The 19,006-nt window shown below is 40.6% G+C and overlaps 1 protein-coding gene across 7 annotated transcripts in view; it reads left to right on the top strand.

Annotated features, from left to right (window-relative positions):
• PLD1 (phospholipase D1) overlaps positions 1-18,563 on the top strand; it is a 125,772-nt gene extending 107,209 nt beyond the window's left edge. For all 7 annotated transcript variants that reach the window (XM_038416834.2, XM_043492206.1, XM_043492207.1 and 4 more), the window contains 6 exons: positions 1,878-1,991; positions 3,766-3,815; positions 4,868-5,002; positions 8,835-8,988; positions 10,324-10,441; positions 12,078-18,563. In XM_038416834.2, coding sequence (XP_038272762.1) covers positions 1,878-1,991; positions 3,766-3,815; positions 4,868-5,002; positions 8,835-8,988; positions 10,324-10,441; positions 12,078-12,302 — 796 coding nt within the window. In that variant the 3' untranslated portion in view covers positions 12,303-18,563. The remainder of the gene's footprint in view (positions 1-1,877; positions 1,992-3,765; positions 3,816-4,867; positions 5,003-8,834; positions 8,989-10,323; positions 10,442-12,077) is intronic.
• The last annotated feature ends 443 nt before the right edge of the window (positions 18,564-19,006 follow it).

Below are 19,006 nucleotides of genomic sequence, written 5' to 3' on the forward strand. Positions count from 1 at the left end.
TGTTTCATTGGCATATTTTAGTAGGTTTTATTATATGTTTAGATAAGCAAACTAGGTTTTGTGTAAGAACTAGCTGATTATAAGTATTTTTCTCCTAAAACAGTATATTTTCATCAATATCGATAAGTATATCCTTAATTTCCAAATCTGTGCAATTTACATCTGTTCTATAATGTGCAAACAAGACATTTTAATCATTTCTAACATTTGCTTTAAAAATAGTGTGCTGCTAGCCATGTTCAATAAGGTGCTGTCCGTTTAAAATATTATCTATAAACATTTGACAGCTTAAGCTAGGATAAATAGATTCCTTCAGTACTGTATTCCCTTTGTACTTCCTTCTGTTTACTAAAGGATACACTGTCTTATTCAAATAGTGAGATTACAAATGGCACATGCTTGTTAAATCATGAAGTGCTTAAGCATATGCTTAGGTTTAAGCATGAGTAATCCTATTGATAGTCCAAAGCAACTGGCAATCATTTCAGGGCCACCATGGTAGCTGTTCCATTAACAGTAGAAATTCCTCCACTGATACATGTACTAGTAGTCACATGAGAACCAGTTTTGATTCCCTGGCCATTATTCTGGTCTCTCATCGGAAGGTGCAAGCTAATTAAGCATTTACCAGGAAAAAATGGTCGTAACAAAAATGTAAACTGGTCCACCTAGATACTGTTTTTCAGAATGGCTTTCTTCATACATTGCCACCTAGTGATGAGTAAATTAAATTAAATAAGACTCTTTTCACATATAGAGTACAGTTACAAAACAATTTGGGTTTTGATAATTTAAGCTATCAGAAATTATCCACCATTTATTTTCATGGTGGTAAAAACAGCATCTAAAGCCAGGGAGCATTTGAATTTTAATTAGTGAAATTGCAGTTGTTTGGCACCCTACTGTGATTTTGGATTACACAGGCTGAAAGGCATCTCTAGAGTTAAACCACGGGGAAATGGTCTGGCCCTCAAGATAAGCATCTAACTATCAACAAAGAAAAAGCAAAAATGGGTGGATTTAGCAAGTCAGTGGTAATCCAGGATCAGATCACAATTAAAGATACTTGAAAACTGAACCCTTGTGATATATGAGGCCAAATATTTGCCCTTTCTAAATATTCTGGGAAGGCCCATTCATCAAAAGCTGGCCAGTGCACTGAGTTTTCTATGCATAATGACAGGTTTCAGAGTAGCAGCCATGTTAGTCTGTATTCGCAAAAAGAAAAGGAGTACTTGTGGCACCTTAGAGACTCTAAGGTGCCACAAGTACTCCTTTTCTTTTTGAGTTTTCTATCTATCTCCTTTCCCAGTGTGATCTGCAGCTTGGAAACAGGGACAAGATTGGTAAAGGTGGCAAACTGTAGATTTAATTTTGTTTTCATGCTTGTATTGACTTTACAATAATAATTTATGCTGCTAGCCATGTTCAATAAGGTGCTGTCCGTTTAAACGGAGGTTCTCAAATACACTTATTTCAATAAAGCTAGACACAATAATCAAGAAAATTACCTCACCTTTGCATCTCTGTGATGCAACCCATACCTCTTACACTTAAATGAATATGTCCCAACCTTTCTTTTTATTCTACACCTGTTTTTGTTGTATTCAGTTCTTAGTAAATTACACCTTCTGTGCATGTGCATTTAAATAAATGCTGTAGTACTAACCACAACTGAGGAAAACCTGAACCAAAAATGCATTTGACTCGCACTCCCTTAAAAATGAAGTAGAAGCCTACTACAGAAACCATAGGAGTAAGTCTGTGGAATGCAGGCCAGTGAAGATAATGGAAGTTTAGTATTAATAAAGACTGGTGAAAAGAAGTTGAAATTGCAGAAAAATATCCCCAAAGGATTATTGGATTATTTATTTTAGGGAAAAAAAACGATACCGAGTGTATGTGGTAATCCCGCTGTTGCCTGGATTTGAAGGAGATATTTCAACTGGAGGTGGGAATGCACTGCAGGCCATAATGCACTTCAACTACAGGTACTGTACACAGTCCAAAAAAGGACATGGTACTCTGAGATCTTTATAGTGTTCTCCATGCTTTTGTTGATGTGATGGTGGTGATAGTGATGATGATTTGTACCGTGGTAGAGGCCACAAGCTCCAATCAGAATCAAAGCCATATTGTGCTAGGCACTGTATATACATACAGTATGTGGGAAAGAAAAAGAAAATGAACTATTTATCTGTGATATAGTTTTTACATAACACACCAACAGTTTTTTATATTATTTTTATTTGCAATAGTGACCTTGGACTTAGAGAGAGCTTATAAAATCCTTGCTGAGCTCATTATCTAGCCTGCTTTCTGGATGCACCATAAGGCTCCAAAATAAGTTTTTCTACAAGCACATAGAGCTAGACTTAATTTACTCATACTTGACATTTCCATCCTTCTTTTAGGAATTTAGATGCTATCACTACTTTTTTCTAGTTTCTCCGTGTGTTTTTGATATTTTTTTAGAAGCCTGACAGTATTTTAGTATCAATTTTCCCCATGGTTTCAACAGAGCTGAAATTTATATGGCTTTATTTTGTTCAACAACAAATATTAGCACCACAACTCTCTTTCTTTGAGATCCACCATCATTAAAGATGACAACTCAGCCCAGAGACGAGTGCTTTATTTGACTGCCCTGCTGCCCAGCCAGTGGAGGGAGCTCAGAGTTTTGTGGTTTTGTCAGCCAAGTAAATTCACAGATTGCTTTTGTCAGGGTTCCTAGTTAGGTTTCCTCTGCAGAGCTTGAATTTCTTGCAGGTATCTCACACAGATCCTGAGATCAGCCTGAGAGGAATAACTGGCTGCATTTTCAAACACAGGCACGTATATTATACCCAGGAAATATGTGCATAAGTACCGATATTTAATGTTCACACAGAGCACAGGAGGCCCCATCTAAAAGACCCACACCCAATATATTTCCTGTTGCTAAATATATCACTTTGCAAGGAGTAAAGGTTGAGGCAGGCCTCAAAGTTTTGTAATCTTGCGCTCTACAGAGCCTGGTGGTAGGGTGGGGTCGGGGAAGAGAGAGATTTTCAAAGGCACAAATGGCAGGCCCTAAATCCCAATGAAAGTCACTGGGGATTAGGCACATAGCTACCAATTGTGCCTTTAAAAATCTTCCCCATAGTCTTTTTCAAAGCTGATGCTCAGACTTCTCAGAGATCCCTTCTGATCCTTGGGACCCCTGCTCCCCTCTCCTTGTTCAGAAGAGAGAAGCAATCCCAGCACAAGGGTGATGGTGGGGGGAGGCTCTGAAAGGGGAAGGAAGTGGCACTGCTGAGACTGCTTTCGGGGGGAGGGACTGCTGAAGGCAGCATGGGTTCATAAGGGAGCCACGCTACCATAGGGTGGGACCAAGGGACCAACATTGAGAGTCCAGTGATCGGCAGGAATCATGCTTAGGTTATGTCTACACAGAGATTTTTCAGCCCTATGAGCCGACTTAGCTGACCCAGGCCAGATGTGGGTTTTTTATCCCCATGTAGACAACAATATCCTCCCCAGCATAAGGTGACTGACCAGTGGTGCATACGAACGTCTATGCCTTCTGTGTCCTACACCGATGTTAACATTTGTTTAGGAAAAATGCATTCTGAGAATGTCACAGCTCTTCTCTTTATATGATACTTAAAATGTGTCTTGTGTTTGTGATTAGAACATTAGGAGTATTGCTAACTTCACATACCTAATTATATGTCATTGCTTCAGATCACTTGTATTTGTAACTGCCGCCTTAATTCTTTCCAGGACCATGTGCAGAGGAGATAATTCTATCCTGGGACAGTTGAAAGCAGAGAGTAAGTGCTTTGTTTCCTTCTCTGTGTGATGTTCATCATTAGGTCTTGAGGACACTAAACTTTGATTGATTAGCTATAAAGCATAAATGAGCTCATCCAGTTGCCAGTTATATAAATTTCAATAACACAAAATACTGCAATTATGTCAAGAAAATCTTCAAACATCTTCAAAATAAGGAAAACACACTAGCCAAAAACATCTGTGTATCTGAAGAAATATAATCAAGCAATAAGATCCAATCTGTGTCATCCTCATAGACAAGACTCCCAACGTTTACTTCTGTTTAGCTTGAGATTGTTGTGGTCAAGTTGGTTTCTAACATTGGTTTATGCAGCACAAAGATGGAGTGAGGACAATAGAAGTGGGTATTTTATAGATTGTTGGGTGGGGAATTCTTATGTATGATTCTTCGCCACACTTGGATTTTGTTTATTGGATCATATGGCTCTGGGTGGTTTTAAAGATGGTTTTTTGTTACACTGTTGCTTGGCACCCAATGACCATGCAGAGATAAAACTATTTAATTATAACACTGTTATCATAATTGCTTTCTCGGGGTCAGCCTGTGTCCTTAACTTTGCTTGGATGGAAATCATAGCACCATGAAAAACGTGTTTCATAAATACATGTGTCACATAATACATCCTTGATTCATGTATCTTTGGGCAAATCTGAACTGTAGCTAATTTAAAATAGAAAATGGTTTCCATAGCATGTGCAGACAAAAAAACTGGTTATAACCTCTTCCCCACACCTCAGTCAGAGAAAGCAACCAACTAGTGAAGTGATTCTCAGACATTAACATCAATTGGAGGTGCTAGTATACAACACAAGACAAAATGGGGGGAATCCCTGGGTAGCCAGTCAAGCTGACTATATGGATCAGAATGGCACAGAGAGGCAAAGGAGAGTAAGATCTATTTTAAAGAGACTTATTTACATTAGGTTATTGTTAAGGAGATGTTGAAAGTTAACTGTTTTGCTTTTCCTTGCCTCTGCATTACTAATGACCACCTCTCACTCCCACCTCATTGTCCCTTTTAATCCTCAGTTGGAGATCAGTGGATAAACTACATATCGTTCTGTGGGCTTCGAACATATGCTGAGCTGGATGGAAATCTCGTCACTGAACTCATCTACGTTCACAGCAAATTGCTTATAGCTGATGACAACACTGTCATCATTGGTGAGTAAGATGGTTGCAGGGGAAATTTGTACCATTTGAGTACCCCGACTGAAAGTGCACATGGTTATCTCTACTTGGTGTGCTCTCTTCCATTTTATCTGCTAACACATTCCCTGTGTTGTATATTGAATTTAAATGTAAAGTAATTACAAGTTAATGGGGGAAGTGAGATGGAGAAAGGTTTCTAAAGTGTATTGGTTGATAAAGAAATGTGGCTTTGAAATTCCCCCGGTGGTTAAACTTGTCCCACCGCAGGGAATTCTGTCCATTTGTTTTCATCAAACTCAGCTTTAGCCACTAAATTGCGAGTTGTCATCTGTTCCTTAAAGAACAGAATGTGCTGTGAAATTTGGAAGGCTTGGGGAACATGTGACCATTGGGAAAATATGTTATAACAAGTTGTAGATGCATTTTCATCAGTCTCTCTGTTATTGTATATTTATTATAAGGCCATAAAATAACAACATAAGGCCAAATTCAGCTCTTATTTATACCACAGAATACAAGAGCGGAATCTGGCCCAGAGTTACTCCTATTTCTTTAAGAAAGCCCTTTTCAGCCCGTTATAGCAGTATGAAGGCTTTGCCCACGAGCAACATAATATTAGATCTTGTAAGAAGCAGAATGATACTGTCCTCCACCTCAGAGACAATCCTGATACCATATATCCTTAGATAGGTTGAAGTTTGGATTGGGAGGGTTTTGCTACGTAGTTGTTCTTTTGATAGTCTTCTCACGTCTCTAGTATGAAAAACAGCCACAATAGTTTTACTATTGATGATCATAAATATAAGACTAATTCTGTGATGTATCCACATAAATGGAAGTGGGCGTGGTGATGTGCTATCTGTATGTTTTGCTGTCATCCAAGGGTATGTCTACACTGCAAAAAAAAATAATAGTAATAAAGACCCATGGCAGCAAATCTCAAAGCCCAGGTCAACTGATTTATGCTTCAGGGGGATCTTACTTTGGGGCTAAAAATAGCAATGTAAATGTTCAGGTTTGGACTGGAGCCAGGGCTCTGACACCAACCCCCGGCAGGGTTTCAGAGCCTGGGCTCCAAGAATGTCTACACTGCTATTTTTAGCCCTGTAGTGCGAGCCCAAGTCAGTTGACCCAGGCTCTGAGACACGCTGCCGCAGGTCTCTTTGCAGTGTAGACATACCCAAGAGGCTTGGGCTCAACGTACCAGCTGTGGAACTAAATACATCCCCCAGTGCTGCCCCATGTATCTGGCACATTCCTATTAAAGTGCCAACATTCCAGTGGAAAAAGCAAGGCCCAGGTTCTGCAACTGGGCAGATGTTTACAAGCCGGTGAGGCACAAATGTGTCCTACCTTAATTTTCCTGCTGATTAATTGATTTAAACATCAATTAATTTGGTTAATTCCTCCCTGCCCCCCAAAAGAAAAGAATTCCATGTGACTGAAGCCCTTAGTAGTTGAAGCACATGGGAATAAATTCTTAGTTCAGCTGCATTGTGGAGGAGCGTGAGTATTTTGCGGGGGTTGATTTTATTTTCCCCCTTCTCACTAGCAGCTCCTGATAAAGCAGTAGTCAGTATATTCAGTCACTGGGATTACTAAAGCATCTGGGTTTCTTTCTGTAGGAACCAGCTTGTTGCAGGGTTTTTGCTTTGCCTGGAGTTTTTGTGGTTATATGTTAATTTGCTAAATCCCCACTATTGTAGTCTCTTGCTGCTCCTTCCCCTGAAACAAACTCTTGACTGCCTTTCTGTGCCATGTTTTTTTCCTGATGTCTGTGCAGTATAGGTTAATCTCCTTTGAAGTTACATTTTTCTGCAAGCATTGGGCAGGCAAGTGCCTAAGTGCATTGTCCATTTTATATATGCAGAGTGATTGTGCACTCACTTGGATGTCCAAATCAGTGGGAGATGCAGGAATGGGCACACAAAGTCAAAGGCTTGCTTAGGGATAGTTGCCAGTTTCTCCTTGGCTGTAACAGGATCCTGACCCAAACACCCATTTGAAATAGCTAAGGCATTAGAATGATTCTTGGCTGCACTGGCAGTTAGCTGATCTGTGTTAAATGAGCTGGTTCTCTCAGCCCAGTTCTTAGCGTATGGGTGTTCCCACCATAACGACCACAGTCAGAATCTGAACTAATTGGCACCTGTAAAGAGTGACTGAAGCCTGGATGACCATAGAGAACCTGCCAGTCTTGGAGATGATCTCTGCAGAGCACAATGAAGTACAGTAGCCGAGTACCAGGGAGAAGCTTCTACTATCCATCTCCATTCTTGTTATATGGCCAAATAACCTTATTCTCCAGTGCCGTCACTCTGGCACCTTTAAACTGCCATGACTGCACTCAAAACATTTTTAAAGAGAGGGGAAAAGTTATAATCCTATATTAGGACATGTGCATATGTTCTGAAAAAATTGTCTGATATTTTGGCTCTTTACATTTTGCACAGTATGTTGTATGCTACGTCAACAGCACAGCAAAGAATAGAAAAAGAACAAATGTCCCTGTTGGTTAGAATGGCTTCTACGCCCCCGGAGGGTACATTTTCATTGTATTGGCAATACTTGAGAACTGGTGCACATAGCTCTCCATACATAGAAATGAAAATTTGGTCTCTGGAAGTTTTGGAAGCCTTACTTACTAGTTGTTAGAAACTGGAGCCCTCCACCTGCCTCAGTGCAGTATGACTCCGAAATGATTTCCTTCTTTCTTAACCCTTCTTCCCCCCCCACAAAAAACCCTGAAGGTGTTTTCTTTTTCTGTTGTTTATTTTAGAAGAAACATTAATTCTACGCAAGTGAGCTCTGCTGTGCAACTTACTTTAACACTAATTCTGCCTGCTCTTAGGGCACAAATCCAAGTAAAAAATTTTCCTTTCTTTTATTATGAAATAAATGCAGCAAAGAAAATCCATAGAATGACTTCAAACAAAGAAGCCGGCTTGTGTCATTAAACATATTAAATAAAGACCACATTAAACTCTGACCCTTGCCCTTGCATGCCATGGTATCGCTCTGCAAGAATAGCTGGAGGCTTCTGAGAAATTAAGTTTTTAAACCTTTTGTGTTTGATTCAAAATTGTTTAACCTTCTTTCATGCCCTGGAGTTTATGGAGAATGTGGAGATTTTTTCCCCCCACGTATTGATCTTGGCTCTTTTGTGGCTCTTTAAATCAGAAGTGGCTTTTATGGAGAATCTGCTCTTAACAAATTTTCATCTCGAGAGTCTCCATCCTTAGCAACTTAAATTATTTTGCTAACAAGAATAAAATGGATAATGTTCACATGGCATTTACATTGATCTTCTCCAGTTTCAAGAACTGCCAAAGGTGATTCAGCCTCCTCTCTACCACCTACTGACAAAGGAGGAGATTTTTAACCTGTGAACTCTCATACTGTTTTATCACTTGCATTGGAGAGACTGAGGACAACTGAGTGCAGGTCGGCTAAGTCCAGGCAGCTGAACTTGTCATATGCACAGGCAAGGAAGTACACAGTGGTATGGTAGAGGGGGTTGACAGTAAAGTGATGGTGGTAGACTATACATGGAAGAGTGTGAGGTTGGAGGAGAGCTACTCATTGAGAGTCTCCTTTACACACAAGAGTGGTATGTCTTTCTACCTAGTCTCAGGGCATACTGTGAATGTGGGGGCCCTGCAAAGGAGGAACTGGCAAGACCCAGTTCCTAAAGTTATTAGGTGCCTAACTCCCATAGCTTTGAGGATCTGGGTCCATGTCCTGCTGGCAGTAAACAGGTCTATCACTTTGGTGGTGGTCGCATTCCTTGGGGAATTGGTATGTATTGTTTGTGGTGTTATAGTTTCTCTGTTTCCCTTGAAAGGCTCTGCTAACATCAATGACCGCAGCATGCTGGGAAAACGTGACAGTGAAATGGCTATCATTGTACAAGATACCGAAACCGTCCCTTCAGTGATGGATGGAAAGGACTACAAAGCTGGACAATTTGCTCAGTCTCTCCGCCTCCGGTGTTTTAGGTATGAGTACTAGAAACTAATTATGGTGCATGGAAATCTCATGCTAAATTCTTGGGTGCCAGGAAGATCTTACCCAGTAAGGTCTTTTCCCAGCAGGTTGTGGAAATTAGTATTTTGTACTTGTGCAGGAAGATAAAGTCCTGCTTCCTTGCAGGGATTGCATTCCTCATTGATTTTGAAAAGGGAGCATCTGTGCAATTGTCCGTAAAGGATATGCACTGGATTAAAAATATGAGTGGGTTTAACTCCTGGAAAATCAATGAACCTTCACCCACTTACACATGGACTGAGTTTAGCCCACAGAGTTGTGTGGTTGCCTAGACTTAGGATATCCCATGCAGTATCCCATTCCATCCCCCACAATGAATGTTTGGATTACGAATCTTGGAAGTCTGTTTTTGTTACATTTTTCCTTGACCCCTTCAGCAAGGGGAACATGCACAGAAAACAATGGAACTTTGCTAAGGAACAAATACTGCCACTGCACTGTTATCAGTTTTAGGTGGTGGTGTCTAATTTTATTTTATTTTTAAACTGGGAATTTGTTCAGTCAGAGAAGCCATCTGCCAGCAGCACAACAATTTTCTCATTAAAACACTTCCCCCCCACCTCCCCCCCGTTTCCATCTGGATGATTTTTAAACATAAAGGAGGAGATGGTAAGGCAGAACTAAGGCTGACAGATTATTCTGTGTAGGAAATAGCAGCAGACAAGGACATTTCAGTGTGCGCAGCAACATCTATTAAGTATTGAGGACATTATCTAAGGGAACCTTTTCTTTCTTCTTCAGGATTGAGTTGTTGAGGTGTTTTTCACATTGAAGAGGGAGTGGGCCTAGTGGCTAGAGCAGGGGACTCGAACACAGGGCTCCACCACTGACAGCCTGATTTTGCAAGATGCTGAACCTCTCTTGTGAGATGTACATGCTCAGCTCCCATTGGTGGGACTGACTGGTATTCTGAACTGATGACTTCAGTCCCCTTCCATTATTACCTTCTGGAAAACCTAATGTTGATTTAGCAGAAGGCTTTTCACTCTCTGATAAACAATATACCCACCTCTTTGGTATATGTTTGTGCAGTGCCTAGCACAATGGGGCTGGGACCTCTAAGCACTGCTGCAATGCAAATAATAATAATAAAAATAATAACATGGGTCCTTTATGAGTCTTGGCTTTTGGGTGGTTTTCTAGGGTCACTTTACTCATTAACTGTTGGTGTTGTTTTCCTCTGGAAGAAAGCTGATTACAAGAATCACATTCCTGTTCATGAAAATCCTCTGGAGGGTTCTGTGTTACTTTCCAATGACATCAGTTCTTTTCGCTCCCTTTTTCAGGGTTATTCTTGGTTGTTCAGCAGACCTCAATGCTGATCTCCAGGATCCAGTCTCTGACAGATTCTTCAAGGAGGTGTGGGTTTCAACAGCTGCCCGCAATGCCACTATTTTTGACAAGGTTAAGTACCTGGCTCGTTTTCTCTTTTTGCCCCCAACAGGCTCAATGTTGACGGATGTAAAGGAGAGAAGCAACATCTTGGCTTTGTGGGAGAGGGACTGGTGGGGCGAGAGGGTTCAAGCTCTAGATCTCATCAAGATGGTTTGAATACTGTGTAATGTCATGAAACTACACAAGCTCTGAGCAGGAAAGGGCCACAACAGATGAAGGGTTTTCTTTTAGCCAATGGCATAACTTTTTTGACCCTTAAATACTGTTGGCAGACAATCAAGGTAGCATCTCTGATTCTCCTCACATTTATACACTGATTTTACAGAGTATTGTACAGTAACTCCTCACTTAAAGTTGTCCGGGTTAATGTTGTTTCATTGTTACGTTGCTGATCAGTTAGAGAACATGCTTGTTTAAAGTTGTGCAATGTTCCCTTATAATGTCGTTTGGCAGCCGCCTGCTTTGTCCACTTCTTGCAGGAAGAGCAGCCCGTTGGAGCTAGCTGGTGGGGGGCTTGGAACCAGGGTGGGCCGGCAGCCCTCCTATCAGCTACCCGATCCCCTAAGTTCCCTGAGCGGCAGCCTCCCAACCAGACTATCAATTGCCAGCAGTTCAGCTGTCCCTGCCCCCCACTGCCATGTGCTGCTCCTGCCCTCTGCCTTGGAGATGTTCCCTGGAGACTCCTGCTTGCAGTGTGGGGGGGTGCTAATGTCAGGGTGTCCCCCTCTGTTCCTGAACCCCACTTACCCCATTTCCATAGAGCGGGGGACGACACGACACAGAGGGAACTTCCTGGCAGCAGCTTCTGTCTCAACTTGCTGATCTACTTAAAAAGACAGTGTACTTAGAGTGGGGTCAGCGTACTTAAAGGGGCAATGCGTATTTCTCTCTCTCTCACACAGGGTGTGTGTCTCTGTCTGCCATGCTGTCTCCCCTCCCTCCATTCGTGCTGCCTTGTAGAGTGTGAGGCTACATTAACAACAATGGGTTAACTCTTGAGGGCTCAGCTGATTGCTAGTTCATCATTTAGCAATAAGGCATTCCCTGGGAAATATCTAACCCTCAGACCTCAATCAAGCTTCACAATCATCATCGCTGTGTACCAGTATTAAATTGTTTGTTTAAAACTTATACTCTGTGTGTGTGTGTGTGTGTGTGTAATATAGTCTGGTGAAAAAAATTTCCCTGGAATCTAACCCCGCCTGTTTACATTAATTCTTATGCGGAAATTGTATTCACTTAACATCGTTTCGCTTAAAGTCACATTTTTCAGGAACATAACTACAACATTAAGTGAGGAGTTACTGTAGTTCCAGTTTCTGGAGCTCTTGATTTATATCCGTATGTGTTAGGAGAGAATCAGGCCCTGTAGGAAAGAATCTTCTATTTGGCCATCTGCAAAGCAAGGCTCACTGATCAAGCAAACTAGCTATTGCTAATTTTGGATAATCTCCTGTAGGGAGATTGATGTAGAGATTTTCTCATACAGGCGTATACAAATTGTTAAGCTCCCCAGGCTCCATTAACCAATTCACTTTAATATATATGAAGGTGTTTACAGTAGCATCAGTTTGCGCTATGGAAGGCATGTAGTGATATTTTCCTGTATGTTTATGTACCACCTCCTCTTTCCATTTCAAATCAGGTGTTCCGATGCCTTCCCAATGATGAGGTGACTAATTTAGCCCAGCTGCGTGACTTCATCGCCAAGTCAAAATTGGTAACCCAAGATGCTGCAAAAGCAGCAGAAGAATTAAAGAAGATTCATGGATTTCTAGTGCAATTCCCCTTTCGTTTCCTGGATGAAGAAAACTTGCTGCCTTCTGTTGGAACAAAAGAATCCATGGTGCCCATGGAAGTTTGGACTTAGGGCGATTCAGACTGCTTTAGAATTTAAAGTCTGGCTCCTTGGAGACAAGTTTGCATACCTGATGATTTCAGGAAGCTTTGTATTGCCAAGGTAGCCACTGAAAGGTCTCCATCAAACTAATGTGCCTTTCTTAAGGGTTTTGGTGGAACAGCTTCAGACAAAATAACTGTTATGGGGAGGGAAAGAAAATTTGGCACTTATGATCATTGACAAGCTCTATTAATTGAAAAGGACAATACTTCTTTACAGAGATATTCTAAGCACCGTAAAGATGCAGGCCACTCCTATGAAGGGAGAGAAATCATAATGTATATTACTATTGCCAGCATGATCACATGTGTATAGTGATTGTGATACCCAGGGATTGAAGGCTGATTGTGCTTTCTAAATCTTTGTGTGCTCACAGTTATTACCTAGCTGGAGTTATGCTCTTCATCATCTCTGTTTTGTATTCCCTCAAGTATTTCCCCACTGCTTATACCTCCATAATGGTTGGGAAATGTTACCTGAGGCCAACTCAGGTGTTCCTATGATCATTGCCTATCGCGCTTAGATGTTACATTGCGTATACGGCAAAGGGCTAACTCTCTTGTGTCAAAAGAAAAGGAGTATTTGTGGCACCTTAGAGACTAACAAATTTATTTGAGCATGCATCCGATGAAGTGAGCTGTAGCTCATGAAAGCCTATGCTCAAATAAATTTGTTCGTCTCTAAGGTGCCACAAGTACTCCTTTTCTTTTGAGGATACAGACTAACACGGCTGCTACTCTGAACTCTTATGTCAAAATCAGTGGTGCTGTCTCTTCACCTTGCCCCAGGGGAAAACACTGTTTTGGTTTTTTTTACTACAACTATAGCAATCAACATTCCTCATGCACAGCATTACACTGTAGGTCTCAGTGATGGGCAATCCCTAATGGAGATTGAGGTGATGGGAATCTCTTGAATTCTGTTTTTTCAGGGTTTGCAGAACTTGTTTGAGTTCAGCTACCCTTTCTCTTACAATCTAAATTTTTTATAATTTTTTCCCCAAGGGAGAATCAACTTTTTAACCCTACATTTTTCTAGCTAAAGGAAAGCCTGCTGCTAGGTATTAGGGAGAAGAGAACCCCAAAAGCTAGGCTGGCAAAACTGGGTCCTCTGTTTTGGATCACAGTGCTGTGTGTATACACTGCCTTAAATACTCCCTTGCATTTTTTTCCTCTGTTTCACCTGTAAGGAAAAAGAACCCAGTAACAGTTGAGTAAGAGTTGAAATTTTGAGCTGATGATGTTCAAGGTTGATCAAAGTCACTCATATTGAGTTCGATCACGCTCCAGAGGCTAGTGAGGAGATGGCACTGAACTAGTCTCTGTGGCCAGCTCCTGTAATGGAAAGACTTGGTTTTGAACAGTCTCTGCAATGCAGAAATATGACTCCATGTCATCTCAAGGACTGATAAATTCACTCAACATGGTCAATCTTTTTGCTTTCCATTTACTAATGCGAGCAGCACAGTTAATAAGAAACTCATAACAATGGGTTCCTGTCTAGATAGAGTGAGAAGCTGAAAGTCCCATCTCTGAATGCAGAATGTTAACTGATTCAGTGGGAGTGCCATTCACCAAGCAAGGGCCAAATGTGGCCCTTTATCTGTGGTCCAGTAAAAGCCTTTACCATACCTTATCTGTAAGGCTTACAAACTTTCATTGCGATGTATCTCTTTGCTAAAAAATTCCAATGATTATAAGTAAGTTTGACCTTCAAAAAAAAAAAAGACGTTTGACAAGCTTCCAATATGCTTAACGTTCATTATTTTATTAAAAAAATCATGACTCACTTTTGAAAGATATGCCCAAAACACAGTTGGCACATATCTTACAGTTAAGCTGATTGGTATATATATTTTAAGAAATGTAATTAGGCATAGAGTCATTTTTCCAATGCTACATCACGTTAATAAGTAACAAACACTAACATTCCTCCAGGGCAGCCCAAGTCCTAGCTAGTTGCTATGTTTTGTGTTGCTTCATGCTCATATTTTATAGATGCAATTAATTAGTGATATGGACAGGAGTCACAACCATTCCTTATACTTGGTGAATCAGTGGTCTATTTAATCTGTCAATAGTGCATGCACAGCTTTTATGAAGTAAACTGCAGTGTGTTTATCGGTACTGTGATTTCGTGTAGTGCACTGTAGATAACTACGTTCCCTCAAGATTTATTGGGCATTGTTATTTAAAATCATATTTGTTGTTTAAAATGAGACACAGGGCTTACCTGCCAGCTCCTGTGCTAGAGAAATATGCTATCAGGTAACCACTGCAAAGCCAGGAAACTACATCATCAAAATACTTTTGCTTTTAACACTAGCCCAAGGCTTTTAATTTCACGCTAAAAACTGTTGGCCATTTTGGTTTGAACAAAACTGCTAATATGAAATGATTATATCCTGCCACATATTACCATTAAACCACACAAGTATAGATTCATAGTTGAAAGAGGCCCAAACCAGAACAGCATATTCATTCACACCAGACCTACAACCAAACCTAAAGAAGCATATAATGCTCCTATCATCTGTCTGTCTAGATGCTCATATGGCTCCTATCACCATAGTACCTGAGCATCTCATGATACTCATTGAATCCTTACAGCACCTCTTTGAAGTGGTATTGAAACTTTGTGGCTTCATAGGTAACGTGACCCAGCTTCTTGTATCCCAGGTTGTCTTTCCAAAACTGCAATGCAACCAACATGCAAAACCCAAACCATGAGGCGTTTGCCCATTTCAGATGATGTTAGAGGTCTGATGTCAACCCATACAGCCCAGGAATTTTGAATTAGTATTGAAACACCATTCTTAATCCATCCCCTTTGTACCATACATTGGCTTTGCAGCATTTGCGGCATATAAAATACCTCATAATTTGAAGATCTTGCCACCAGCTGAAAACAGAGGATGGATTCACCCTTGTGCATAGAGTTAGCACAGGAGCTATGCAGCACTTTAGATAAGGCTTAAATAGAATAAAAGTAACTTATAGGCATTGTGTTGGTTCTCTGCACAGGAGTGAATTCTGCTCAATGTGAAAGGATAGGTTAAGAAATTCTTTATTTTGAATTTCCCTGATTTTGTTGGTTGCCAGACTCTTGACATTAACTGAACACCTGTATTTTATTTTTCTTTATGGATGGAGGGAAAAGAAAGAAATATTAAGAAGAAGAAGAAGAAAGCCAAGACAAAACTTTGCCATTCCTCATACTTTGGGGAATTGATGCATCTTGAAATTCAGTATTTTTCAAATGTTGCCAAGATTCTGGAATCCTCTTACACTTGTAGGCCCCGACTCTGTAAGCTGTTCAGTATGGATGGGCACCTACATCCATGAATAGTTCCACTGACTTCAATGAAGCTTCACACTACGAGGCCAGGGTTCACACATTCAGAACAACTTGCAGTATCAAGGTACATTACAGTACACAGGCCTAGAAGTATTCACAAAAGGAAGTATTCTGCTCTGTAGAATTTACAGTGCAATATTTGCCCTCACATCATTCTTCATGCATATTCACAGCAGTTAGTGTCTTTTCTGAATGTCTGTTAATTAGACTTTTCTTTCACATGCTATGAAGCCACAGCAGGGGTGATGTTTAACACCTCGTCGCTGCACATAAACAGTCACCACTCTTTAATTCTTAATACCCTGGCGGTTTTACTTTGAATACCCAAAGCAAATCATGACGTAATCATTTGCAAATATACGGTACTGTAAGCAGTGATGCTGTTTGTTGTGATAGTAGTTCCTGAAATATGTAAACTGTTTTTGTGGCTTTTATTTTTAAAAGATTGTAGGAAAAGAGGAAAAAAATCTCTTCCAGACTCAGATTTTATATTTCATGATTCAACCTGGATGGAAGATTTATGGTGGATATTCCTAAGCAGGTGCCAGTACGAGAATTCAACAACTTCTTACCATGTCTGTATATATTTTTAAATAACGGGATATTTTAATATATGTTTTGTTGTATAGATGCAGGATTGGACTTACTTTTTAGCATAGAAAATTATGCATCGTAAAAAAACCCATGAAAAATAAGATTTCATAATCTAAGCACTTCATTATTAAAATAATGTGTACCAAAAAAGCCACCCATTGCTATGCAGGAGATCCCCGGCCTTTGGCTCAGCTTCTGGGCTTGTACTCCCCAAACCAGCTGATGCTGAGAGTGCTCAAGGGCAGCACACTTAAGGTATGTCTACCTACATTGCAGCTGGGAGCAAATCTCCCAGCCCTGCATACCGACTCATGCTAGTAGGTTCAAACTAAGCTGTGGACGTTGCAGCTCAGGATGAAGATTGGGTCCTCAAGTCCCCCTAGGCTTGACAGCCCATGCCACAAAGTTCATGCTGCTATTTTTAGCATGCTAGCTCAAGCCCTGCTAGCATGAGTCTGTCTACCCAGGTTGGGAGGTTAGTTTGTAGCTGCAACATCGACAAACCCCAAAGGTCTGATCCTGTTTTCAATGAAAGAGGCTTGCCGTTGGCTGACATGACAACAGGATCAGTCCCAAGGAAAGGAAGTGCCTTTTGTCACTCCATGTCCTCTCTGGCCTTTTAGCAAGCAGCACAGACAGACTTGGAAGGGAGTCCAGCAACACTAAGTCTTAGCTTAAGCCAGGTCTACACTAAAAACTTTTGCCCATACAATAATGTTGATTAGGGGTGTAATTTTTTTTAAATGACATTTTTATACCAGCAAAAGCCCCAGTATAGATGCTGGTAAACCAGCAAAAGCATATTTTTTGCCGGTAGAAGCTGTGCCTACACTAGGAGAGTGTGTTAGTATAGCTATACAGGCATAACTATGCCAGCAAACCTTCTCTAGTGTAGACTCAACCTCAGAAGCATGGTGGCCAGGGAAGCAAGATGAAATGTAAGAGCAATTAGAAATGTGAGGGATTCATAAGCTATAACAGGAATTCGGATAAGCTCTGGGGACCTATCCCAGAAGCATTGCTGGGGAATGGCCCCAGCGAAGGTGGTGAGAGTTTTGGTGGGGACTGGCACCAGAGAAGGATGCATATATCTGTACATTTCTTTTGTCATATTAGAATCCAGGCATATTTTTAAAATTCACTTCAAGTTTTAGAACCTGATCTTATAGTCATTCTGTCCCATTGCCTTCAGTGGCAGTTTTGCTTAAGGTGAAGACTGCACAACTTGCCCTCTTTGATATTATTTTAATGTGTTCTTCTACCCAAATTGTGTGATTATCTGCCTTAAAAGGAGACCTACGTTTTTATAGGTGTTTGTACAGTTATTGCACTGTGCGTTTTATTTAAAAATCAAGCCGAGGCAGTTTTGGGACAAATGAAAAAAAGTTGGTATGACCCTTTACAGTGTAAAGTTTACACGACTGCTTTTGTTTTATTTTTGTTTTTTTCACAACGTAGGGCCAGCTCCTCTGTTGGTGTGAATTAACATAGCTCCACTGACCTCAGTGAAGTTCCACCATTTCAAAATCAGCAGAGAATTTGGCCCAGAGTGCCTCCTGACCTCTGATATGAGCAAAGCAAGAGCCTGCACAGTGCCATCTTAGGTGTGCAATAGGATGAGGCATCTGCCATATTAGCCACAGGGCTCTTCTCGTGCATGCTGAGCCCCACCGAAATCCAGATCCTTGCAGAATCAGGGTGTTAGTTGGGAACGTTCCTCCATTGCAGTGAATGAATGTATGCAGTGTAAAACTAGTGTGTAAATTAGATATAATTAGGCCCACAGACTGTAAATCTAAAACTGAATGCAATAGTACTTTTTTTTTTTTTTTTGGCCTTCTTTTCTTTTTTTCTTTTCAAGCATTTGTGATCTGTTCATTTTTAACCTACCAGTGCAGTTTCATAAAATAACATAGATATTGTGAGTAATTTGTATTTATCTGGCTCTATCCTCATATCCAGGAAATGAGTGTTTTTAAATTCACGGGTCAAGAAATGTACAAGTTTCCGCTAACTAAACTAATTGATAAAACTAGAGCTTCCAAAATATTTGTACTTCAGATGTAAGAGGGTTGACATGATTCCGAATCGCTGTACTTCTCCGATTTAGATTGATAAAATTGTGAACAGAGTGAATGCTCCTTCTGTGAAGGGTTTTGAATTGACAGTTTTGTGTCCCTGTTTCTGCTAATGGCTGCTTCCTTCCCTATCTATTACTGTATTTGGTAAACAGGTATGTATTAAGTGACTAAAATATAACTAAATATAATATATCAGAAACATTTGGGTGATGACTTTTCATTTTAAATTGCTTTTGGAATGATGATCATTTTGCAAGCCGTGGACCTAATTCTGCTCTTGCACCAAATGAAGAAAACTTCCTCAGCAGTCAGTGGAACTCCATAGCAATGTAAAGGCAAAGCAGACTCCATGAAAAAAATCATGAAAAATGCAGCCCGAGATAAAGTTACCACTGGGATAAGGGTATTGCTAACTTGTCTGTAGTCAATGAAAACCAATATATTTTAAAGGAACATTGCTACAAGAACCCTGAGGTCTAGAACCAGGGTCTGTAGGGCTCCCGGCAGGTGCTACATCCTTGTTGCAGCCAGGGACCCAGTCAGGGCTGTCACCAACAAGTACTGCAGGAAGTCCCACCCGAAGAGGCATGAATGGCAGCCCTCTGCAATTCCCTGATTGGCTGGCACTCCTTATATAAACCA

This window comes from Dermochelys coriacea, chromosome 9 (assembly GCF_009764565.3).
Source record: "Dermochelys coriacea isolate rDerCor1 chromosome 9, rDerCor1.pri.v4, whole genome shotgun sequence".
NCBI classification, from domain to species: domain Eukaryota; kingdom Metazoa; phylum Chordata; order Testudines; family Dermochelyidae; genus Dermochelys; species Dermochelys coriacea.